The sequence below is a fragment of the Bipolaris maydis genome (assembly GCF_028858645.1).
Source record: "Bipolaris maydis strain C4 unplaced genomic scaffold PSV08scaffold_6, whole genome shotgun sequence".
In the NCBI taxonomy this organism is placed as follows: domain Eukaryota; kingdom Fungi; phylum Ascomycota; class Dothideomycetes; order Pleosporales; family Pleosporaceae; genus Bipolaris; species Bipolaris maydis.
In genome coordinates, this window is record NW_027093862.1 from 1375964 (window position 1) to 1400305 (window position 24342).

The 24342-nt window shown below is 54.1% G+C and overlaps 8 protein-coding genes across 8 annotated transcripts; 4 read left to right on the forward strand and 4 right to left on the reverse strand.

Moving 5' to 3' along the window:
* Positions 1-133: 133 nt before the first annotated feature.
* Positions 134-1399, reverse strand: PSV08DRAFT_361932 (uncharacterized protein). Its single transcript, XM_014226138.2, has 3 exons — positions 1086-1399; positions 775-1024; positions 134-720 (listed from the first exon to the last, which is right to left on the reverse strand). The coding sequence occupies exons 1-3, from the start codon at positions 1204-1206 to the stop codon at positions 462-464; spliced, it is 630 nt and encodes a 209-aa protein (XP_014081613.1). The 5' UTR covers positions 1207-1399; the 3' UTR covers positions 134-461.
* A 166-nt stretch (positions 1400-1565) lies between these two features.
* PSV08DRAFT_409510 (something about silencing, SAS, complex subunit 4-domain-containing protein) lies at positions 1566-5388 on the forward strand (the record flags this gene model as incomplete). Its single annotated transcript, XM_014226139.1, has 8 exons — positions 1566-1585; positions 1897-2025; positions 2187-2352; positions 2525-2550; positions 2624-2748; positions 3185-3308; positions 3691-4328; positions 4382-5388. The coding sequence occupies 8 exons, from the start codon at positions 1566-1568 to the stop codon at positions 5386-5388; spliced, it is 2235 nt and encodes a 744-aa protein (XP_014081614.1).
* A 556-nt stretch (positions 5389-5944) lies between these two features.
* Positions 5945-9419, reverse strand: PSV08DRAFT_201798 (RNA polymerase I-specific transcription initiation factor RRN3-domain-containing protein). The gene is made up of 6 exons (XM_014226141.2): positions 9338-9419; positions 9105-9250; positions 8895-9032; positions 8636-8838; positions 8580-8593; positions 5945-8448 (listed from the first exon to the last, which is right to left on the reverse strand). Exons 1-6 carry the CDS (start codon positions 9390-9392, stop codon positions 6290-6292), a joined length of 2715 nt encoding a protein of 904 aa, XP_014081616.1. The 5' UTR covers positions 9393-9419; the 3' UTR covers positions 5945-6289.
* A 749-nt stretch (positions 9420-10168) lies between these two features.
* PSV08DRAFT_40619 (uncharacterized protein) lies at positions 10169-11900 on the forward strand. Its single transcript, XM_014226142.2, has 2 exons — positions 10169-10635; positions 10690-11900. Exons 1-2 carry the CDS (start codon positions 10481-10483, stop codon positions 11834-11836), a joined length of 1302 nt encoding a protein of 433 aa, XP_014081617.1. The 5' UTR covers positions 10169-10480; the 3' UTR covers positions 11837-11900.
* Positions 11901-12690: 790 nt separating this feature from the next.
* Positions 12691-16762, reverse strand: PSV08DRAFT_401591 (uncharacterized protein; the record flags this gene model as incomplete). Its single annotated transcript, XM_066093621.1, has 3 exons — positions 12691-15493; positions 15543-15913; positions 15963-16762. 3 exons carry the CDS (start codon positions 16760-16762, stop codon positions 12933-12935), a joined length of 3732 nt encoding a protein of 1243 aa, XP_065949235.1. The 3' UTR covers positions 12691-12932.
* A 486-nt stretch (positions 16763-17248) lies between these two features.
* Positions 17249-18176, forward strand: PSV08DRAFT_40627 (uncharacterized protein). The gene is made up of 2 exons (XM_014226144.2): positions 17249-17807; positions 17861-18176. Exons 1-2 carry the CDS (start codon positions 17383-17385, stop codon positions 18087-18089), a joined length of 654 nt encoding a protein of 217 aa, XP_014081619.1. The 5' UTR covers positions 17249-17382; the 3' UTR covers positions 18090-18176.
* A 997-nt stretch (positions 18177-19173) lies between these two features.
* On the reverse strand, positions 19174-21750 carry PSV08DRAFT_222542 (Sds3-like-domain-containing protein; the record flags this gene model as incomplete). The annotated part of the gene is made up of 4 exons (XM_014226145.1): positions 19174-19809; positions 19863-20349; positions 20405-21464; positions 21672-21750. The coding sequence occupies 4 exons, from the start codon at positions 21748-21750 to the stop codon at positions 19174-19176; spliced, it is 2262 nt and encodes a 753-aa protein (XP_014081620.1).
* A 485-nt stretch (positions 21751-22235) lies between these two features.
* PSV08DRAFT_201810 (uncharacterized protein) lies at positions 22236-24273 on the forward strand. The gene is made up of 2 exons (XM_014226146.2): positions 22236-22393; positions 22452-24273. Exons 1-2 carry the CDS (start codon positions 22262-22264, stop codon positions 24000-24002), a joined length of 1683 nt encoding a protein of 560 aa, XP_014081621.1. The 5' UTR covers positions 22236-22261; the 3' UTR covers positions 24003-24273.
* Positions 24274-24342: the final 69 nt, after the last annotated feature.

The window sequence follows — 24342 nt, forward strand, 5'->3', positions numbered from 1 at the left end:
GGACCTTCATAAGCTTTGCGCCTAGTGCTTCATGTTTTTGTGCTGTGTGCCTGAACCTGTTTATGTTTTGATATCCGAGGCTTGTGTTTGGGGAAGGGTGCATGGGACGTGAGTCAGGGTATTGCAGTGATATGCATGGGAAACATGATTTCCATAATCAACCGTCGTGTCGGTTATTCGTATTATAACGTGATACTATGCCAATTATACTGCGGCAGATGCTCGTGCTCCCAAAATATGCAAATACTGCCAAGAAGAACCGCAATGCGTTGAATCAAAAGACAGGGGAGACCTCGCCAGGCCTCGTGCTAAAATGAGCGAGTCATGTATCGCTTCCCCAAATGGGTATCGAAAACTGAAAGGACTGTTTTTGGATCCGAGACGCTATGCATGAGAAGAGGGAGTGAAAAATGTAGAGAAAAGAAAAAGATGCATGCTTGTTTTGTGCTCGCCGAACCTCTTTACAAGAGGATGGCAAAGCCGAAAAAGACACTGCCAAAGAGAGCAGCCAGGCCCAGACCAGCGTTGGGCATGAAGAGGGAGCCGGCGCCCTTGTTGCCGCTGCCGCTGTCGCTGGTGCCGGTGGACTGGGCACCACCGAAACCAGTGACTGGGATGGTGTTGCTGGCGGTACCGGAAGGCTTTGCGGTGGAGGACATGGTAGTTGGGAGAGAAGTGTTACCGCGGTAGGGCTCTTGGGCACCGCATGGGTGGTTCTGGCTGAACGAGTGTTAGCAGTGTTTTGAGACTGTGATGAGTTTTGCAAGTGCTTACCGGCAGTCGCTCTGGCAGGAAGGATCATTGCCGCAGTTGGCAACACAGTTGTTTCCCCATTGCTGGCAGATGAAGAAGGGCAGGGTCTGGGAGTATTGGGTAATGTTTGGAGAGACACCATTGTCGCAGACGCAGTTGTAGGTCAAGTTGTCGGCATCGCAGTCATTTGCCTCTGTAGTCATGGAGGTGACGCCAGGCTGCTGGAGACAGATGAGCGGGCATTGTGCCGTGTTCTGAGAGCACCAGTAATCTGGAAGTGTGTGAGTTGACAGCCGAGGCAAACGGAGGACAGAAGCCAGAGTAGCACATACCTCTGGTGGACTGGGGAACGGAGTCTGGGTCGATTGTGTAAGGGTAGTTCATCTGCGGAGTTGTCTGAGCAGCAGTGAAGCCGGCCAAGGCGGCGATGCCGAGGGCGAAGACGGAACGCATGACGGGGATTATGGGAATGGCGGTGGGCGTTGAAGTGCTCGGTGGAATATGTGTAGGTGTTTGTAAAGCTCAGCGGTGGCGGGAACAAGCGGCTGGTGAGGGAATTACAGCAAGTTATATACGGTCAGCGACAGACAGCAAACGAGTCAATGCAAGGGGCACGGATGGTCAAGCAGCGAAGGTGAAGGCGGACGAGGAGGCTGGATGGCACGGCATGTGTGGCATAATATATAGCGGGAGGGATGGCATCGGCAGCAGACAATAAACTAGTGACGACGCGATAGGAAAGCTCACGATAGGGGCCGTGCGCGAGTCTCCCCGCCGGCCAGTGCTCTGAGGGGCGGGGCGGTGATTCGAGCATGCGCGGCGACATATGCAGGTGAGGCTAGAAAGAAGATGCTGCGGGCTGTGGGGAGACATTGAGGCGAGCGGGATTTGCCCAAATGGCTGCGAGCAGGCGACTAGGGCGGCGCTAGGCGGCCAGGGGGGGGGGGTGAGCAGGGGAGGTTGGCGCCACCCGCCTCGCTGCTAGCATCTGTCTGGCTTAGTCACGCCTGCCCTCGTCGTCGGCCCAGCATCCAGGGTCCTCGCACGCATCCGAGCGCGACCTGCCCATCCCCCATTGTGCATCTGCTCGGCCGGCCATGGACATCGCCATTGTCCATCGACACACGCTAGCCCGCTACTTAGGCCGCTGCACTGCTGTGTTGATGTTATTGCTGCTGCTGCTGCTGCTGCCGCGCTGCTGAGCATCCCACCGCCCGGAAACACGCCCAACCCCTCCGAACCCCCCGCCTCTGGATCCTCGACATCATACCCGTCAGCCCTCCCAGCCACAAGTGCATGGAGCCGGCCAAGTCTGAGACTCGAGAGCCGCCGCCGTCGCCAGACGGCAGCAGTGTGGCCGTGGTGCCGCCCTACTGGCAGCAGCACCAGCGCACTGCCAGCTACCGCAGCACTTGCTCTGCAGACAACAACAGCCGCCCTGCGCCCATCGGCCTCGAGGACCACACCCACGACGGCTCAGACCACTGCAAGGCGCTGTGGGCCAAGGGCGTCACCATAGACGATTACGTCGTCGTCAGTGGCACTGCGCCGGCCATCGGCGCATACGTCGTCTGGAACTGTACCGTTCAGACGCTCGAGGTGAGTTTGCCTCCAGCAGCCATACGCTAGCCTGCCGCGCCCTTGTCGGCCACCCAATCGCCGGCCGGCCTGGCCTCGCATGCCACACCATCCAAGTGCACCAGGTTGCGCATGCACAAGGGCCCGCGGTGGAGCAACGAGATGCGTCTTGCTAACTCTCGTTTTCGTCCAGGGAGGCCCCATGAAGATACGCAAGAGGTAGGCGTCGTTGTCATGTTTCCTTTGCCGTGTGCCTCGTGCACCACCTACCACGTAGTGTACACTACTCCAGTCAGAGCACGCTATTGACAGGCATGGCCAGATATTCCGAGTTTGAGGAGCTGCACGCAAAGCTGCTGCAGACATTCCCCCATGCCGCAGGCTCGCTGCCGCAGCTGCCCCCCAAGTCGGTCATCTGTACGTTGCACCACCTCACCTTACCCCACTTCGATAGTGCCGTTGACTGACCTGCTGGCCGTAGCTCGCTTCAGGCCCCGTTTTCTGGAAAAGCGGAAACAAGGGCTGTCGTATTTCCTAAAGTTTGTCCTGTATCGATAACCATCCCTAGCGCATGTTCGCTGACTTTTTTTAGCTGCGTCCTACTCAATCCGGAATTTGCTGGCGCACCAGTGCTCAAGGACTTTTTGTTCCCGTGATGTCATTTGCCGTATACCAATATTGCTTTTGTCCCTCTATTCTGCCCACGGTAGGGCCTGGGCCGCGCCCATCAATGGCGTTGGGTGCGACGTTGTTGGCTCTCTTGTGTGCGCTACCACTGATGCCAAGGCCTCGAGGTTTCTGTTTCATCTTTTTGTCTCGCACAGCTGCGTCACTTGTACATACAGACACACAGGCATACGTATACATACATCATACTACTACTACTACTACTACTACTACTACTACTACTACTACCGCTGTTACTTGCAACCATCCTTGGAAGTCGATGGCAGTTCAAACAAGATTCGTCGAGAAAGGTGCACTTGCTGATCGTGTGTCGGCCCCAGGACGGTAGCCAAGTGATTGGCCGGGCAGCCTCGGTGGCGCTGCCAGTCGCCCAAGCATGCCCGGGTTGCTGTGCTGCAATTCGCTGCGTGTGCCGCGAAGATACTGGAGCAATATGAAAACGTGACGAGTGTGCTATGAAGCTTAATCCGACGTCTGCTCGCCGGGGCGAAGCGTCGGTCGTGTGTGCAGCAGCCGTGGGAAGCGGTACAGGTGCAGCAAGCTCGCCTGCCAAAACAGCGCGGACGAGCTCTGCGAATCGACGACCCCCTAACGGCTCGCGTTTTGCATGAACCCAGCACAGCGCGACTCTCAATGGCAAGCTCGACAATGGGATTCTGAAAAATGTCCCAGCCAGTCGCGAATGATCTTCAGCTTGCTCAACATGGCCAACGCCGTTCGGCCTCTGCTGCGAGGCTCGAATGACCGGCAGACCAGACTCAACTTCTTGCCCGTGTCGCGCGATGACGCCCTCGCCCACGCCCACGCACACTCCCACGCACACGTCCAGCGCAACACCACGCCTACCGCCACCATCGCGACACGTCGGGCCTCGCGCTCCGGGCCCCTGATTGCGCTTGCAGACGACGACAAGCCCGTCCTCCAGACCTCGCCAGACACGCCCGCCGCCCGCACCACGAGCAGAAAGCGGCCTGCCACAGAGGTCGACCCAGACCAGCCCGACTCACGACCGCCCACCAAGATCACCGTCACACAGCCCCACGGCGACCACCTGCCTATCCCCAACAGTGTTTCCGTGCCCCTGCGCCTCGACGCCGCCCATGTCCCTTCGCCAGCGTCGACGCCGCGACCAGCCAGCGCTGGCAAGCTGACTGCCTCGACCCCAGCCGTCCCCGCCCCTGCCTCGACGGCCTCGTCGACGGACAAGAGGAGCCTGCGAAGCCACGATGGTGGATCGCGCCTAAAGAGCCATCTAGCCATTTACTTTTACAACTACGACGACATCATCGCAGGCGTCTCCAAGGACGACGGTAATGCTTGCCATCTCCATGTCGCTCTGCGTGCTGGCTGACGTCGCATACAGAATTCCTTGCTCTCGACACACCCATATACATTGTCGACGAACCCATCAAGAGCAACACCCCTGCACCCACCACACCACAGCCCTCGCGCAACGCAGTGAGTCCAGCGCGCTCAAGAAGAGTGAAACCCGCCTCGCCTGCTTCGCCTTCGCATCATGGCTCAGATGCGGCTATACCCCCGACGCAATCCTCCACGTCTTTCCAGGTTCTCAACTATGCCACCATAGCCAATGCAATCCACTACGAAGATGGCCAAGACCCGCTTGCCGACTCGGTCTACTTTACCCAGCACCGGCGCGCGGAGCGCAAGGAGAAGCAGCTGCGTAACATTGAAAAAGAGCGCGCTATGCACGAGAAGGTGCAACTGGAGCGCCTGCTCGACGGCCTACAGGGCCCAGACTGGCTCAAAGTCATGGGCATAACAGGTGTCACAGATGGCGAGAGGAAGGACTGGGAGGCCAAGCGTGACTATTTTATCAGAGAAGTAGAAGCGCTAGTCGACAAGTTCCGCGTATGGAAAGAAGAAGAGAAACGGCTACGCGCCGACAAGGAAGCCGCCCTAGCCGCCAAAGAAGAAGAAGAAGAAGAAGACGACGACGACGACGAAGCAGACGGCGACGACACGGAAGAATCCGACAGTTCCGTTGCAAACACACGAGACGCACCTCCGCCACGACACCAACCCAAGGAGCCAGAACCCCCCAAACCCAGACGGCCGCCTCGCCCTCACGGCTTCCTCCTTCCCCTCGTCCCACCGGAGCCTGCAGCACCCTTCCAGTCGTTTTACGCCAAACCCCATCTCCGCGCTGCAGCACTCGGCAAGCACCGCCACGGCCGCAACGCCAGCGCCTTTGGCCAGCCGATTCCTGAGTTCGCAGAAAAAGAGTTCGAACTGCCAGATGACTTTATCGATCCCCAGTTCTTACGCGACAATGCGAGACAGAGGCGAAGAAGAAAGCGCGAGAGTGGGGTTGGCGGTCCAAATGCGGCTTCTGCGTCGAATGCGTAGTCGTCAGTAAATGACTGCTTTCTCTTTCTCTTTCTTTCTCTTTGGGGAGACACTGAACTGGGATTCCGTGGGGAAGGTGTCCGAGATTATTTTTCTCCTTCTTCTTCTTCTTCTTCTCCTTCTTTGTTCTCTGCTTATACCCTTTATATAAACTTCACACATAACTGCGAGCACAATGTATCCACTTTTCTGTGCGAAGTCAAAATCAGGGCGTAAATTTCCATATTGCGGGGGGTCGTGGGCGTTGTTCTTGGGAGGTGTCGTCGTTCGGGGGGGGGGGTTTCCTCTCTCTCTCTCTTCTTCTTCTTCTTCTTCTTCTTCTTCTTCTTCTTCTTCTTCTTTCATTTAATATGCATGTATCGGGTTTCGGGTTAGGCAAATGGAAGGGAAAGAAGGGGAGGAATTTCCACCTTCTTCTCATGCAAATGCGTCATCGTCGTTGTGTATAGATAGGAGTTTTGGTATGTAGTGGGCTTTGTTGCCGGACCAATCAATCACTGAAAGCAAGTACCATGTATGTATATGCATTTGGCACAGGTTGGAAGATGGTGGATTTGATTGTGTGATTTGATTTTTTTCCAAATACGTGATTATGGCGTACGGATGGAAGCTGACGGTTGCCACTTGACTAATCCCAGTGTTTCCTTCATAACAATCCACCTCAATTATCTACAAGTAAAAGAGAAGGAAGAAAATACTCCATCCATACGGCGCATGAGAGAGAGAAGTCGGATGTAAATCGTGGCTAGTAAAAGAAGGAAGACAACCACCCACATACACGAGGTTTTTAGGACCAGCGCCGAGCAATGCCGCGCCCAGATGTTTGTTCCCACCCCCCTTTCCGTAAACGCCAAAAAAACAATTGCCTTTAGGTAACGCATCACAAAAATTACAATGCAATTCAAACGCTTGCCTCTGTACTGTCGTCATCAGGGTCATCAGCGTGTGCTCCCCCCACTTCGTCATCGCTATCGTCGTCTTCCTCCTCTTCATCTTGATCAGAGGTGCTGTCATCTTCGTCATCGCCTTCTTCATCTTCCTCGTCATCGTCGTCGTCATCCTCCTCCTCATCTTCATCTTCGTCATCTTCGTCCTTTTCCACAGGCATACCAGGAACCGGTCGCCATTGTACGTAATCATGCTCAACCCATCGTTTACTGCGTGGCAGAACATATGGATCAAATGGAAAGTACGCATCCATCAAAAACGCTTCCTCGCCCTTCTTACCCGTCAGGGCTGTCTCTCGGCCGCCTATGCCAGTGAGATAGCTGCTGGCAAGACTGCGGGCAAGCCGTACACGCTTATTCGTCTCCACTAGTGTATCGACATAGGTGAAGCGGAGGTGCTTGGCGATGCGGCCAAACTGCTTGACAATGTCGGGTGCGCATATCCTGAGCGGATTGAGCTTGCAGAAGATGTTGCGGCGAACAATTTCAAGTGTCGACCGATGCCACTCAAAGTCTCCCTCATGATACATGATGTCGGCGTCGGTCGGTAGTGAGCCGTCGGGTGTGACAATGAGGTCACGCCATCGGAAGCAAAAGGCGTAAAGCAGTGCTTGAGCAATGGCATAGTATGTGCCATAACGCCGTAGGTCAGGTCCTGTACATTTTGGCTCGTGCAGCATACGCAAACGCTCGAGTTGCGAGCACAAGAGGTCAAAGACGTTGCGCACAACAAACCCAGGAACATGGGCGCCGCGGGCAATGTACGAGGCAAGGTAGGCGCATGCTGATGCTCGGAGTAGTGGAGGCCGGTTTGAGTCAATGGCTAGATGTGAACAGGTATCCACAAAGCGCTCCATGAAATCCGTCGACAACTGGCTAAAGTGGAAGAGGATGAACTGGGTGTGCCGCGATCGGTATGTCGGAATGATGATGGATTGGAACTGTGCAATGAGAGACTGGTAGGTGCGGTCCATCTCCAAAAGGTCGCCCTTTTCGAAAATGGAGTCATAGTAGGCAAACTGAACGTCCATGACGGTATCAAGCTTAAGCATGGTGTCCTTGATGTCCTTGAGTCGCTGCTCTTCTGGCTCGAGACTTTCGTGACTCGAGACAGAGCCGTCGTCACTCATGTCGTCGTCATCTTCTTCGTTGTGGATGGCGTCGCCCACAAGCCGCTCCTCTAAATCGTCATCGATATCCTCCATGTCCATCTGCATCTGCGCGTCGATCTTGCATAGCTTGTCTGTCACTAGCGTGAGGACCTCGCCTCGGATCTCTGGCGCGTATTCGGTGACTTGGTAGATGTTCCGGATATACTCAGCGTGCTTCTTGGCACTCTCATTGGAAAAGGGAAATGTGCTGGCAATAATGGGAGCCAGGTAGGAGCTGACCATGGGGGTATATCGAAGTATCAAGACCAGAGTTTCGTGGACGCGTGCCAGGAGGCGAACTCGCTGAATTGGGGGGTCGTCGTGTTGTCTAGCGTTTACTGACGGCAGGTCAAGGAACATGTCGACAAGCATCTGCAGCACAGTAGACACGTAGCCAGACTGTACTGAGAGCAAGGAGCGCAGGAAATTGCGATAAGAGCGCACAAAGTCTTCATTGCGGGCGACCCAACTGCAGTCGATGACGGCATGGACTAGGCCTTTGCAATTGTGGTCAAGCTGCGGCGTGTGGCCAGTGAGGGCAACAAGGTACTTTTGGAGGAGTTGCGAGGAGGGCGCGTTGGCTGAAGTGGGTGCTTCCCTGAAGAGGGCTCGGAGTCCATCGTATGCTGCCTTGTCGCCTGTGGCGTGCTTCTCCATGGCTCGACGCACCTCCTCCCCCACCAGCTCTGCGCTCTTCTCATTGTACTCGCGCAGTACGTGCACATCGACTTCGGGGTGGAAGGTGACTCTGCGCTTTTTCAGCTGGCCTGGGATTGTGCTCTCGGCGTCGGATGAGTGGTCGAATTGTTTGCGTTTGAGGCTGCCACCCGTGCCTGGAGTGACGACGAGCGGCGAGCGGGGATTCGAGGCAAGTGAGACCATGGCGACTACAAAGCGACTGGCACAAGCTTTCACATTGGAGCAGAAGACAGTGTATCCAGCGCGTGTATACTTGGCGTGTGCTGGCAAAAAAAAAAGTACAGCGAGGGGCGGGGGTGATGGTGATTGCACGCGACTGCGGTTAGGGCCGAGAGAATTTCAGCGGGTCAATTGATTATATAAGCACAGACTGGGCGCATCCACCATGGTTCACCTGAGCCACTAATACTACATGATGATTGTGTCGTCTTAATCAATGCAGACAATTACATTTCACCGCACTGGGCAATGACAATGTCCTGCACAGGCTTCCCCTCTGGGTTTGCGAGGGTCCGCGTATTCTCAATCTTGGTCACTACATCCATACCCTCTACCACATTGCCGAACACTACGTGCTTTCCATTCAGATGAGGAGTACCGTTCTTAGCGGTGATGATGAAGAACTGGCAGCCATTGGTATTGGGCCCACTGTTCTGTGCATTGTTAGAGCTACGTAGTTTCAGACGACGCGCACACACACACAACTTACTGCCATTGACAGCAGACCGGGCTTGTCGTGCTGTAGGGTAAAGTTCTCATCGGCAAATTTCTCAGTGCCGTAAATGGTCCTTGAGCCTGTGCCGTTGCCATTGATGAAGTCTCCGCCTTGGATCATGAAGCCTTTGATCTAGTGCTGTTAGCAATGCGGCAAGCAGGCACGGATGCAAACGAGTATGCAAGCGCGCAAAGCGAAACATACGACACGATGAAACTTGCAGCCCTTGTAGCCCTGGGGCTGTCCGCGATTGTTCTTGGTTTCGCCAGTGCAGAACTGGCGGAAATTCTCGGCAGTCTTTGGAACGACATTTTTGAATAGCTCCATCTTGATCCTGCCCAGCTTCTCGCCTGGGTGCTTATGTCAGTCATTCTGCTGCGAGCGTGGGGGGCATGCAGCGGGACAAGGGCGAGGCGGGCAGACAGGTGGAGGCATACCTCCCAGGGTGATGTCGAAGAAGACGACTGGGTTGGGCTCGGTAGGGTCTGCCATGGTTGTGGCGGTGCAATTGGCGGGAGCAGAGAAGAGAGTTGGGGGGTGCAAATGTAGTCGGTATGGTGCGGTGCAGTGCAGGACCGACGCAGCTAGCGCTGGACAGGCTCGTGCAGGGCCTGGGGAAGACTCCACCCGCGACAGCGACAGCAGGGATGTCGGCCTGGCGATGCAGCCATCGGCCGGGCGTGCAAAGGCGCCGCTCGACAGATGAGGGTGCGGTGGTCCATGGCTACACGGCGCGTCCGTGTTGTCAAGGAGAGGATGTGCCTGGCGTGCATGTCGGTGTCAGCCATGTGCTGGATTGGAAATGGCACCTGCATGCGACATTAACGCAGGGTTTGGGGGCGCAGTGCCTGGCGTGCAATACCGCGATATGGCGCATGTGCATTGACGAACGACGGCAACACGCACGCCATGACAAGCGCAGCCGGCCGGTGCATCCAAGGCAATGTTTGCGTGCAGCACAAGACACAGGCGCCCTTTGTCTTCGCTGCTCGCCTTCGGGCAGACGGTGCGGCCAGGCGTGCGGGTTACGAGTACAGTGCCGGGAGTGGTTGTGCCCGGTGTCCTTGGCACCTGCCCTCTGCATTAGCGACGTCGGCTGCGGCCTTTATCCGCCTGCCATAAGCCTCGCCCTCCCCCAGTGCCACGCCCGACCGACGATCCCATTCACTGTCCATTCCACCCTCTCTGCCTGCCCTCAGCCCTTGCCAACCACCACCCACTGCCCGCGCCCTCTGCATCGCATGGCCGCCTCCGCTCTGCTCCCCATCCACCGCTAGCCGTCGTGGCATCCCGCAGTCACCGTCACAGCTTCAGCTGCGCCGCTTCCGCTGTAGCCACCGCTGTCGCCACTTCTCGCCCTGCTGCTGCCGTCACCACCGCCCGCTCTCTCCACCTTTCTCTCCCCGCAACATCGCGTTCCCCGCCCCACTGCATCGCCTGGAGAAAAACGCGACTCTGTCCTGTCCCAGCACTCGCACCCAGCCAAGTGCCTTCCCAATCTGGCCGACCACCTCAACCCGGCGTCTGCTCGGCCATATCCACGCCCACTCATGAGACACTAAGTCTCTTCGCATCTCACAATGTCAACCACTGCCGTCTTCCCCACCCAGCCCAGCCCGACCAGGCCGTCCAACAATGACGACAACGGAAACAATGGCGGAGGTGGCGGTCCCACCAGTTCGCCGCTGCTTTTCTTTGTCGCCCTCGGTTTCGGTGTCGTTTTCACAAACCTATGGTAGGCCCCGTCCACTGACGGCATTCGCCTCTCCTTATCTGACATGTCCACCAGGATCATTGTAGGCGTCAAGTACTGCTTCCGCTACAACCGTCGACGCGCAGCCCAAACTGCCGCCAGTACAGAGATTGACATGGCCAACATGCCTCGCCCCCACCGACGGAGGAGGGAAAAGAAACTAATGACCATGGACGAAGTCAATGAGCGCTTCCCACTGACCAAGTACAAGCAATGGAAATCGAGCCGTGAAACCGAGGGGCTGCCATCCAACGGCGGCATTGCAACAGCACCCCAGAGCAGAGCGGCGAGCATCAAGGACGTCGAAGTTGCCACCTCCCAGGACGAGGGACCAGGGCCTCGAACAGAGACCGCACTTTCCATGGCCCGCACCCACCATGCTGCCCAAAACTCAACTTCGCAGCAAACGGCCTCTCCAAGATCGAGCGTTGAAAGCACAAAAGGCGAGAAGATGCATGATGCCGAGAAGCAGATTGAAAAGGACAGTCCGGTCCCAGTAAAACCAAAAGAGAGCCCAGAACATGGTGTTCCACCGCAAGCGACTGTGCACGACCGCGACGATGACTCGGATGATGATGACGATGACCCAATCCGCACTGCGACTGCACCAGAATTACTCTCTGACCCTGGCGACACTTGCGCCATCTGTATAGATCTCCTAGAGGACGATGAAGATGTGAGAGGGCTGGCTTGCGGCCACGCCTTCCACGCCAGCTGTGTTGACCCATGGCTGACAAGTCGTCGCGCGTGCTGCCCGCTCTGCAAGGCTGACTACTATGTGCCTAAACCTCGCCCGGAAGGTGAAGCTGATCCTGCTACTGGTCGTCGTTCAGCTGCTGGCCCCAGATCACCACAACAGGCCGTTTGGACATCAGCCAACCCTTTCTCCCGCACCCAAATACTCATCACCAATGCCGATCCTAACCAACAACCTAGTCCCCAGCGATTAGGACGACTTGGACTGTCGAGCCGGCGTAGCCACCCGGTTTCAACGGAACCACCCCAAGGCACTGCCCAACCAGGACAGAGCTCCAGCTGGTTCTCACGCACTACACCCAGTCAACCACGTGCTCCCATGTTCTCGCGCTGGTTCACCCGCGACAGGAGCGGTTCCAACAATGTAAATACTCCCACAGCCACCCAGCAGCCTACCCCAGGGCAGCTTGAGGCCGGCAATCGGTAGTTGTCATTGACACGCCTTGTAACAAGAGCTTTGTTTTCGGGCCCCGATTTTTCACGTCTCTTTACGAATACGTCCATACCCCCCCCCTCTGGATCTTTTTGTGCGCCATCGTTTACCCTTGCACCATCTATGAGTCTTGAATCTGCTCGACTCTAATGTCCCTCCCCTTCTGCTCCTCCAATGCAGGCATGTTCACTCCTCTGATCTCGGCCACCGAGCACACGAGAGCATGTTCCCTGGGCCGGTTATTTAGTTTACTGCATAGTAGGTTTCTAAGGATATATTGGGAACACAGCATCTCGGCGGCTTCTGTTTGTTTGTTTTCTCGTTTTTGCGTCTTGGCTTTGGGAGTGTGGGGGGCAAGCAGATAGGGATGTGATGAGAGAGAGAGCAGGCTTGCGGCTATAATGTCATTGTACATGAGCCATTGGATCGATGTAGTATATATACATACACACATACAAACACGCACACCCACACATGTAAGGAAGGGGGAACTGCCAGCGAACAAGGTGGAGGACTAGTGTTTTTTTATTTGGATCTTACATCCCCCTGTCTCTAACGTCCCCCCCCCCGCGACACGTAAGTCACCCTATGCCGGAAAGAATCTGCCATTTTAGTATCTTAGAAGTCACGCTATCACTAGTATTGCTCCGCGATAATAAAATACTTATTCTTAAGGTTGTTCTCTACAAACTTAGAAGAGCGGCTAGAAATATCGTGTCCCGAGGTTAAAGTACCCCTCTTTTCTTGCGGCACGGGGGGGGGATTTGCGTGACGCAGGGAGGGACATTAGTATACCTTAGTAGCCTCAAAAGGCGTACGATCAATTTCCAAGCGTTTTGAGCCAATTCAAACCATGTACATGTTTGATGCATTACTCGTGTGTTTGTACGTGGGTTTCCATATTATACCCATTGGTATCATTAGAGTGCGAATCTGAACAAAGGCGAAAGAGGAGAACACAACTCCTTTGCAATCACCAAAAGCCCAGAAAGCCAAGAGACACACCAGGCCTTACACGGGCTCCGTAGTTCTCCAAACGCCCAATAGTCAAATAGTCAATAATTCATCCCTTCAAGAACCAAGCACGCCATTACACCCCCCTCAGCCTCACCGTGTTGTTCCTCGTCTCCTCATCCTCTTCCTCCTCAGGGTCCCCTACGTCCTGCAACCGCATAGCCCGCAGCAGATCTCTGCCCGCCCTTGTACCATCCCTCAGTTCCATGGCGCTCTTGAGCAGCATATCCTGCATCACCCGCGCATCTACATCCACACCCAGCAACGCTTCAACGTCCGGGCCCCTTGGAATGGGGAAGTCGACAAGCGGCTTGCCGTTCGGTCCTACACTGACCGTTGTGCTCCTGCGGTAATTGCCCTGTTGTTGCTGTTGCTGGTTGTCGTGGTCAAACTCCGACGAGGAAGAGTACGGGTTATAGGTATCGTCCGTGTCCGAGTCAAGCGCATATGTGGTTGATGTCAACGATGTCGACGTCGAGTCGTTTCTGCGAGCTGGCCGGAGCCCAACACTGCCATAGCTTCGCTGCTGTGGTGGTGCGAGGTTCAGCCGCTCAAACGCATCCCAGAGCTCGTCGACATCTTCTTCTTCCAGTGAAGTATCCGTCGTTACGCTCATAGGGGGAGATTGGTCATCGCTGCTCACACCATACGCCATATTATGCGACCAACCATCCCAGATGACTTGCTGTGAGCGCTGGTTACTTCGGTGATATTGCCCTCCTCCAAAGTTGTTGGATCCTGGCTTAGACGGCGCATGCACCTGGCTTGCTGAGCTCACGCCCCGTAGGTGCAAGGCTGTGTGGTGCAAGTCTTGGTTCGTTGGCTGGCCTTGTTCATCATACTGCTGAGGTGTCAACAGGCCTGGCACTGCGTGATTAGGCTCAGATTGCGATTTTGTATGGAACGATGCGCGGTGATTGTTCTGGGAGAGCTGAACCTGGTCTTCAAGGTTGAAGGGGTTGTCGTTGATACGCTCTGCTCCTGCCGTGTTTGTTTCAGAACCCGAGGTAGACGGACGGTAGTCTTGCACCATAGCCATGTCCAGGTCGATCATGGATGAACGAAGTGGTGATCCAGGCGCAGAACTAATCATCTCAGGATAATCGTCTATAGGCGCCAGCGCAGTGGTTTGTGCGTGTCGCAGGCTAGGACGGAAGTTGGAGTTAAAGGTCGGCGATGAAGGATCTGCTTTGTTAGATCTGCTGAACTGTGGCTCTTGCGGACTGCCCAGATCGAATGTCCATTCTTCAGTTTTTCGTTTATCGTCCATCTTAGGGAATGTCCAGTCCTGGGTTTTACGATTATCATCCATCTTGGGAAATGTCCATTCCTTTGTTTCTCGTCGACGCGATATGCGGTTTGACGCACGGTTCCTAGGGGCCTCATTATTGGCTTCAGCCATTGCTGCGTCAAACGTCCACTCCACTGTACGTCGATTTGGTTTCTGGGGCTGAGCTGGAAACGACCATTCCATCGTCTTACGGTTGGGTTGCTCGGCGGGAAATGACCACTCCATTGTCTTCCGGTTCGGCTGTTCAGAGGGGAAGGACCATTCCATTGTTTTTCGGTTCGGATCGTCGTTCATGCTTGGAAATGTCCAGTCTTTGGTTGCTCGCTTTGTCAGTTCATCTTCTTCGTTGAAGGCATCTCGACGCTCTTCTTCTTCCAACTCTCGCAGAAGGCTCTTCATGCGATTTGCCCGAATGGTTGGCACTTCTCCCAGATCAATACTCGGCACCTCATCTGCTGATGGCATGGAGAAATCCAAGTCAATAACAGTCTCACGGTTGGGTGCCCCAGGATTGAAATCGCGCAAAATCAGATCTGAAGGTGGCCGACCATTGGGCGGATCTGGAGCATCAACTGCGCTGTACCGGTATGGTGTCGTGTTTGTGTCGAAAAGCTTATTCAAACGTTTCTGGCCCCTTACAATAGACTCTTCCTTGAACCTCGCTTGCAGTTGTTCGAAACGACCCAGGGGCTGTCCTGATCCGGTAGCAAATGGGTCTGTGAAATGGGTGGCATGCTCTTGTTCAAACTCTTCGGAAGTACTGAAAGACCAGTCATCATCCTCAGCCTCTGGAGCCAAGGGATCAGGTGCCTGCGCACCATACTGATTGAACAATGACTGGCGAGCTCCACCCTGTTGCTCCCAGATGTAATACTCTTCAACCAGCTTGATGAGTGACACAGTCGGATACATCTTGGTGGTATCAGCAAGGTAAGGGTGCTCCAGAATCTGGTCTGGTGTAGGACGATCTCGCGGCTCGGGCTTGAAGACAAATGCAAGGAAATCTTTTAGCTCTTGAGAGAAGCGGTCTCCTTCAAGCTGAGGGACTCCAGCCGTTGGCAGGTCAAAGTGCCCGATCTTGTGATGTGGCGGGAAGCCGCAAGCCATCTCGTACACAGTACAGCCATATGCCCAGATGTCAACTTCGCTACCGTAAGAAATCTCCCTTGGCTGAAGCAAGCTGTGTGGGTCAGCATCCTTCACCCACTCTCTTTGAAGTTCTGGGGCCATCCAGAAAGGTGTGCCGACAATGGTCGACCGCTTTGATCTTTCAGGCTCTAACGTGTTGGAGACACCGAAATCACACAATTGTACTCGACCGTCCTCGAGAATGAGAACATTATTAGCTTTGGTTTGGTCAGCACATGCCGTAGACTCTAAAGATGCTGTACTCACACTTTAGATCTCGATGCAGCACACCCGCTTCGTGTATGTACTTGAGGCCTTGTGCTAGCTCGCGGGCGATGGGTATGATGAATTTCTCAGCCAGACCAGGGCCTGGATCCTTGCTCATAGCAGTGGGCTTCATCAAGGTATTCACACTGCCACCACTGGCGTATTCGCTTATGATCCACAACTCGTTGTGAACAGGTCTTGCTTCCTCGATGATGTTGACATAGGGCCTTGCTTTACTATCTCTCAGCTGCTGTAGAATGTCAATCTCTTTCAGGGTGTCTTGAAGATTCTTGTGTGTCATCTCCTCGTAGTCGACCCTGTCGATTTCAATAATCTTGATAGCAACCAGGGCACCAGTGTTGCGGCTCTTTCTTGGCAATGTTAGCGCACGTTTCTGGTATCGCATTGAGATATACCCACCCTTTGTACACACGGCCATATGCACCTTTGCCTATAAGCTCATAGAAGTCATACGGTGGAGGCTCTTCGCCACTTCGTTTTGCCCTCTCGGCAGCCAGTGCCTCCATGTCCCTGGCTTGTGTGATAGCGCGTCCCTTGGTACCACCCATGTTGGGCGGTTGCAGTCTTACAGGTTCCATTTCTCCTGAATGTCTGTATGTTTGATCTTGTTGCAAAATTCCAGTTGCACAGATTTCGTAAGGCTCGAAAGGCGATTCTGCTATGCGCTCCAATGGACTTTCTACCAATGTACTTGTCGTACTCTCAAAGCTGGTGGTAATGGGCAGCGGTGGAGGTGGATAGCCGGTCGACGGCACGCGTCTGCAAGGAAAATTATAACTGGTAGGGTCTGAGGCAGAATGCGAATGCTTTGATGAGGGGGCGAAGTAAGCGGGTCTGGAAGTACCCGGATTCGACTGCGCGGCAGGTCTATTTGGTATTGAGGTGTATGGCTTCGGTGTGGGCGGACACAACGGACTTCTGGCATCCAATATGGGACCAGATATATCGCGTCTGTCAATCGAAGGTGTGCGAGAAGAGCGCGAGGAGCGTGAAGAACGTGAGGAGCGGAAAGATAAGTCCCTTCGGCCTTTGATTGAGTCGGTTAGTTTTTGCCATGAGAAGGAGCGATCTGATCTAGTCTTTGGATTCGGCGTCTGCTTTCCCAGCGACCGGGGCGGGGTGACCTCGCCCACCGGAATGAGGTGGTCCCCATCGCTGACTGACCGCTTGAGCTTGACGACGGCTTCGCGGTCCAGCATGGTTGCGTGGGTTGAGACCGGCGCGTTGGTTACAGCATAAGAGAAATCACACTCACGAGTTTGTTATGATGCTTGGAGGTCACTACCAGAAGTGAATGCCGTTCATGGCAGGCAGGCCGCGTGCGGTGAGGGTGAGTGTTCGTTTACGATTCACACCTCCGCACTGCGGGGCGTGGTTGGGCTTAACAACGAGATACGATTACAACAAGAGGAAGCAGAGGGAACGAAGATAGACACGCAAAGGTTGCGAAACGAACAAGTGCTTTTGTGCAGAAGGATGCGATGGCGACGCCATCTGTCAGGTGTGCGACTGTGCGACCCCGAGTGTTGAACATTCGAAACAAGGATCCAGGGTCCCGACTACTGCTGATCACGCTAAAGCAACCTTAAATCCATCTGGGGGCAAGCGCACCCCCACCTCCCCGTCCCTGACATCATCTGCGCCACATGTGCGCCGCCGTCTAGAGCTGATCTGCCAACTTTCCATGCTCTTATGGATAGGCACGACATGCTCTCTAGCTATCTCCTATTCTATCGACTGTCCCATCTAGCACCCGGCTGATTCTAAGAAACTTCATCGCATCAAAGACGACTACAAGAAACCACGAACTGATCCCAACATGGTCTCTCAACCCATTGGTACAAAGAAGACGCCCGTTACGTCCACGGCGAAGAAGACACCTGTGAAGAATTCCGCAAAGAAGGTGCCCGTCAAGGCCCCGGCTGTTCAGCCACCCAAGAAGCCCGTCAACACAGCCCTACAGAAGAAACCAGTGGCCACAACCCAAAAGAAGCCAGTACCTACCACAGCACTCAAGAAAACCACCACGGCAGTCGGACAAAAGAAGCCTCTCCCAGCGCCAGCAAAGAAACCAATCCCCCAGTCCCAGCAGCAGGGCTGGCTCAGCAAGGGCCTCAGCGCCGCACAATCCGGAATTGGCAGTGCAGTCGGTGCAGCCACCACTGGTATCAGCAATGCTGCCGGCGCCGTTGTAACGGCTGCAGGCAGTGGTGTTGCCGGAGCAGGCAGGGGAGCAGGCGCAAGGTAAATCTTACCATGATTTTACAATATCAAAATATCTCGCTAATCACATGTAGCATCACAAATACATCCCGTACATGGGGCGATATGGTCCGCGAGTACGGCAACTCACTCAAAGACATGACCGGTGCCACGGGCAGTCGCTCAACTACGCACAAGAACCCTCTTGGTTTGAGCACAAGTGGGGCGGGGGGTATGGCGTCCATGGCGAGTAGGCCTGGTGTGCCTGGTCTTTCTGGAGGCTCGGCTAGGACTGGTACGGCTAGTAACCCACTGGGCTTGTAAGGGCTGGAGGAGAGTGCTCTCGTTGAAGTCAGAGTTTTTTTTTTCTTTCATCAAGGGAAGTGAGCCAACAAGGTGGATATAATCGTTTTCTGTTTATTGTGTAATTTACCATTTGATTTGTATTTTACAAGGTTAGTACATAAACCGGTTCGTTTCAAATAAAACAAAGGTTCATGTGTCGCAGCAAGTTATATTTGGAGTGAAAAAGCGGTGACTCCATCTTACTTGGGATACAATGTAGGATGTATCGTTCACTACAGAGAAGAGGGCGGTGCAACTACACTTCAGAAAAATAACTGTCACAGTCGTTTTCCATCACCTTGGCGATCGCCATTTCAAATTCTGCTATAATCGACATATGGACAAGAGACCACGCTACTTAATCAACATCAATAAAACGTAACCCGCACACCTGCAAATAACTCAAGTAGTATTTTAATTCGCGATAGCAGCTAGCTAAACACCAAGAGGTATCACTTAATCATTCAATAAACCTTCCAAACAAACGTGCACGACCTCCCCCTTATCCCTTCCAATGTCGTGAGTGTAAGCTCTAAAAAAAAGGTACAATATACATATCCTTGTGTATTTTCTCTCAATGGCATTCAAGACATTAATAAACAAAGAAGGGGAAAGGAACCATGAAAGCTGTGATGGTGAGCCCAAGAAAAAAACCAAAAAAACGTTGCTCCATTGGAGTGCTACAAGGTTGTGAAGAGAGACACCGACCGATCGAACACAAACAAAAACGCCTAGGAGAAAAACAGGAGGAGACAAATACACTACCAGAGGACGAAAAAAAACAAGACTCGGCATGTAACCACGTCGCCACCCCCATCATTTCGTGCCTTGACATGTTTTGCCCCTTTTGGCCAGTCCTGCTATTTGATGCTTGAATAGAGAAAGAAGAAGAAGAAGAAGAAGGAGAGAGAGAGAGAGAGAGAGGAAAAAAAACATACACTTATAAGCAAGTGTATAGTGATGGACATGACGCCGCCCAATGAGACTTTGGTACAAAGACTGAAGAAGATTTTACTAACACAGATGGTTGAGAACCATTGGAAAAAATGCAAGTCGTTTTTTTTCACCGCCCAAATAGACCGCTGCCAACGCTGATTGTACCAAGGCCATTACGCTGGGTCATTGGCGCTCGTGCTGCGTCTGGTCGAGCTGGACCGGCCTGACCGGGCGCAGCATTGGCCGCTGAGTTCATTGGCCGCATACCATTACCACCCCAGCGTTGACCAGTGTGCTCGTGGGGTAGATCTATGTGCTGTGCCACGGGGCTTGACATCATACCATATGTCTCCCGGCTCAAGACGCCCATGTTGCCACGGGGATCAGAGCCAGGCACGTCCCCGTATGCTGAGTGACCGGAGGGTGCGCGCTTCATATGCAGAACCGGTGATTCGGTATCGCCCAGGAGACCATTGGTGTGGTGAGCGTTGGACGAAGGAGGATTGGAGTTTGCTTCGATTGTGGAAGCAGAGCCGTTTGGAGCGCTCAAGTCAACCATGCGACGTTGGCCAGCTGGAGTCTGATAGTTGGGTACGCGTGACGGTCCAAGAGGGTAGCGGCTCTCTTGTTGATGTGAGGGATGCCGCGGGTTGGCCCATGGTGTGCTTTCCAAGAATTGTTCTTCTGCGGCTGCTTCGTCTGCTGTTGTAGTTCTGTTGTAGGTGCGAAATGATGGGGGCGGAGCCGGAGCACGAGTCGCAATCTGCAGTGTCGAATCAGCTGCAAGTTCTCCACCAGTTGCATTCAACCACTCACCTTCATTGCTCGAAGATCTTCATCGATTTCCGACGGTTTCGCAGCACTAATGTCCGGAGCGGCTGGAAAGCCAACGTACTTGGCAACGCCTGACAGTACTGAGACCTCGAGGTTGTATGCTGTCTGGTGCCTTATTTGGTCTGACCGCTTCTCTGGCAGTCGCACCATGTATTCAGTCTCATCACAGCCGAGTTGTCGTCTGCCACGCTGCAATTCAAACACTCGCTGGTTGCACTCTTCGAGTATTTCTTCTCGTATATGCCGCACACTCTGGAAGTACTGGCTGTGCATCTGATGCCGTTCTGCTGTTGTTATTATCTCAAGGTTCTTCTGCTTGTATTCCAACAGCCGTGTCTCGTAGGCAATCTTGTCTGCGCGCCGGTCGTCTATGCATTTGATCATTGCGACGTACTCAGGGTGCACACAGTTGGGCTGCTTGAGCATCTCGAGCTCCCGCTCGAGTTGTGCTATTTGTTCGTCACAAAGTCTGATTTGCAGTTAATACCAAGTTCATCTAACCAAGAGCCCAGAAAATCACTCACTTCTCTCTGAAGAGCTTGAACTTCTTTTCAATCTTTGCGAGTTCGTCAATGGCAATCTTCTTCTTCGTGACTTCCTCATCTATGACTCCGCTGTCTTCTTCTTCGGGGTCGCATTCAGCCTCGCCTTCTTGTGGCTCAGCAACCGCAAAAGGTTCAGTGTAGGCATAACTAGGGTCCTCTGTTTTTCGTTTGCCTCTTCGGCCACCTTTCCGCGGTTTTGCGTGCTTTGCTACGGTTGCCATTTGATTGACAGTTTGTGCAGCAATGTTAGCTTGGCGTTCTTCAAGTTCCATTTCCTCACGCGCAAGCACAGAGAGACTCTCTTCAGCATTGTCGAGCTCCTCATCCGCATCCACACGGCCTTGTCTATTGGCTGCGGCGTCCGCTAGGCCATCAATCGCCGAGTTTCTGGCAGGCTCGCTCCTCTTTCGCAATGGCTCTTCCTCATCTTGCTCGCCAACAGGGCTCCTTTCGGCGCTCGTTCTTTTTCGTTTTTTGCCCGCGTGTTCCAGACTAGCAGCCTCTGTGGTCGCAACAAGCGACAGGGAATGTAGAGGATTATCTGCTGTAGCTGCTGCATCAATGGGTGCTTCGTCTGCGCCAGCAGAGGGTGTAGGAGGGGCAGAGTCGTCTTCTTCCATGGTTTTAGAGTGCGCGAGTTTGCTGGGGGTTCGTGTGTAAGCTGGCTCGGATAGCAAGGATGTCTCAGGGATTGTTCGGGTCAATTTTCGTGGAGTAGTGTCTAAGCGCTCTGTCTCGGCCTCCGAATCGTCTTCGTCCATTTCTGCTGCTGGCGTCTGCCTCGGGGTGGGTTCAGATTGATCGTCTGAGGCGTCTCCAAGCTCACTCAAGCTGCTGGAGCCGTTATCTGCGGCGTCATCAAAGCCGTTCGAAGCTTGCTCAGTAGGCATTGGCTCTGTAATGGCTGCACTTGAAGCTTTCATCGTCGACAGCATCGCGGCCGCGATGGCAGTAGGCTCCCCGGTGGCTGTTGACTCGTGTGAGGGGGAGGCAGTAGAGGAGGGGTTAGATGACTCCGTCGGAAGCGGTGACAGGGCGTCTGTGGGGGTGAGTTAGATCGGGTACATTTCGTGCGGTGGTCATGTGAGGTGTGGTGGGAAAGGGAAGTTCGCGACTGTGTCGTCGCCTCGGTTGACGCAAAGATCGACAATCTCTCGAGCGACCCAAGGACACGACAGACTGCGCAGAGCCGGCGAGATGGACCTGATGGGTTATCAGGTTCAAAATAAAAGGTTGTATGACGTACTCTCTGGCTGCGCGACTGACTTGCTAAGATCGGGAGCTGTTCTTGATGTACTCCGCCTGGTGTGATGGGGCGCGCTCATGGTGCGCCTGCGCCAGAAGTCTTGTCAACTCGTGCCCAGTGTGGTGCGAGGATGTTGGATAGGACGCAGTTGGTGCCCGCGATGCAGGAACGGCGCTATGGGGGGCAGCGGGCGGTGGGCGTGGGGAGCAGCCAAAAACACTGCTGCCGCTGTGGAGGACGTGGGCGCCGAGGGCGAGGGTACGTGCCGAGATGTTTTTGGCGTCGGACCGGACAAGGGCGCGGTAGTGTGGGTGAGGACGTGTGTGAAAACGCGAGACAGCGACTGGCATGAGTGTATTGGCGGTGAATGCAGCAGGGCAGCTCTGTCGAGAGGGTGTAAACTGCGCTTTGAGGCGGGTCGACGGCTGGGAGAGGCCCTGAGTGTCTTGCGAATGACCGCACTCTCTTAGGGCGGGCGGTAAGGTTCTGCCGCTTGTCCGCCTATTTAGGGCTAGCGTGCTTTCGAGGTGAAGCGTCTCCACCAAAACTTTTTGACGAGCTTGCTGCACGGCAACATCGCAATCGCCGCCATGGGAAAATCAAAGGAGAAGCGCGCTGCAAAGCCCGAGTCGCCTAAGAAAAGTGCACAGTCTGCCAATTCCTTCATCAAAGTTGACAAGGCCGCGTTTGACCCCGCCCTAGCCTCGTTGTTTGCAAGCAGTGTGCGTTTACCATTACAAATGTCTACGCAAGCGCGTGATTGCTAATTGAAATATTCAGGCGGGACCAGTTCAGCCACCTCCAAAGTCCCGGTACCAGGCGCGCATACAGAAGCAAACGACCCAAGAGTCGAGCGAAGAGGAAGATGAGGGCGATGCCAACGATGCCAACGATGCAGAACTAAGTTCTGCATTCGGCAGTTTACCCTCGGATGACGATGATGAGGACGAGGAGGGTGAAGATTCTGACGAGGATGAGGTCATGTCGGATGCTAGTGACAACGAAAATTCTGAGAGCGAGGCTATTCTAGCAAAAGTACGCGAGTCGGGGTTGGATGGGACACAGGATAAACAGAAGAAGCGGAAACGGGGAAACAAGGAGGAGATTGAAGATGCTTACATGCGGAAGCTGGCGCAGGAAGAAGAGAAGGAAGAGCAGCAGAGGCAGAAAAAGCGCAAGACAAAGGAAGCTGTTAACGAGGATGAGGACGAGTCCTCTGACGACGCCGAAGATAACGATGTTGAAGATGGCGAGACCAAGGGAGACTCTGGTGAGGCCGAGAAGACCTTCGCCATCCCCAAGCACGAATCACTCATGGAGGCAACCGACGGCAGCGCAGCAGAGGTGGAAAAGGCGGCCCGCACTGTCTTCCTTTCCAACGTGTCCACTGAGTGTATCAACTCCAAGTCGGCAGAAAAGACTCTGAAGAAGCATCTCGAGTCCTTCATTGCTGATCTCGCAGACAACAACCCCCCACACAAGATTGAATCAATACGTTTCCGCTCTACAGCATTTGGTAGTTCGCTCCCTAAGCGCGCTGCTTTCGCAAAGAAGGACATTATGGATGCAACAACAAAAAGCACAAATGCTTACGCAGTCTATACGACAAAGGTGGCCGCAAGAGAAGCCGTCAAGCGACTCAATGGCTCCGTCCTACTCAATCGCCATTTGCACGTCGATTCGGTCGCTCACCCAGCAAAGGTCGACCATCGCCGCTGCGTCTTCGTTGGTAATCTTCCATTTGTAGATGATGAATCACAAATGCCCGTGGCCGAAGGCGAGAAGCCCAAGAAGAACAAGCCTTCATCTGATGTTGAAGAGGGGCTATGGGTCCATCTCTCCAAATGCGGCACCATTGAAAGTGTCCGTGTAGTTCGCGACGCAAAGACTAGAGTAGGCAAGGGTTTCGCCTATGTGCAGTTCACAGACGAGAATGGCGTCGAGGCCGCCCTGCAACTCAACGAGAAGAATTTTCCACCGATGCTTCCCCGTAAGCTCCGCATCACGCGTTGCAAGGCTGAGAAGAAGAAGGACAAGCCACGCGGACCTCCGCCCTCGTCGCAAAAATCGCCCAAAGCCAACGGCAAAGCGGGCTATACACCCAAGTTGAGCGAAGAGCAGAAATCGCTGCAGGGTCGCGCGCGCTCTATGTTGGGCAAAGTCGCAAAGGCGCAGACAAAGGAGGGTTTTGTATTTGAGGGTCACAGAGCGAGCGAGAGGCAGGGTAAGAGTGGCCTCAAGTTCAAGGGCAGCGGCGGAGGCAAGAAAAAAGGCCCGAACGGCCGTAAAAGTAGGAGTGCGGGGTGGAAGAAATCTGGTGGGAAGAAGTAAGATGGGTTCCTTTGAAAGCATCTTCATCATCCACCCCCTTTTGCTTCTTTTTTTTCTCTCTTAATATTATTTGCACGAACCGATTACTGTGCAGCTTGTAGCCTTGGACAGCATTCTTGTTACTCACAATTTGCTTGCATCGATGCATAGACTTGTACAGGCCACTTCATGTCTGTTCAAGTGGCAATACAGGTCGGTAGAACAATTATGGGTGCTGAACTGTCCTCTTCTTTGCACCTGCATGTATGAACATTGGAGATTGGCCTTTCCATTTCACAAGTTCAGTTCCACATGCTCTGCCAGTGACGTGCTTGTGCTGCAATTGCCGTTTGCGGGAAGA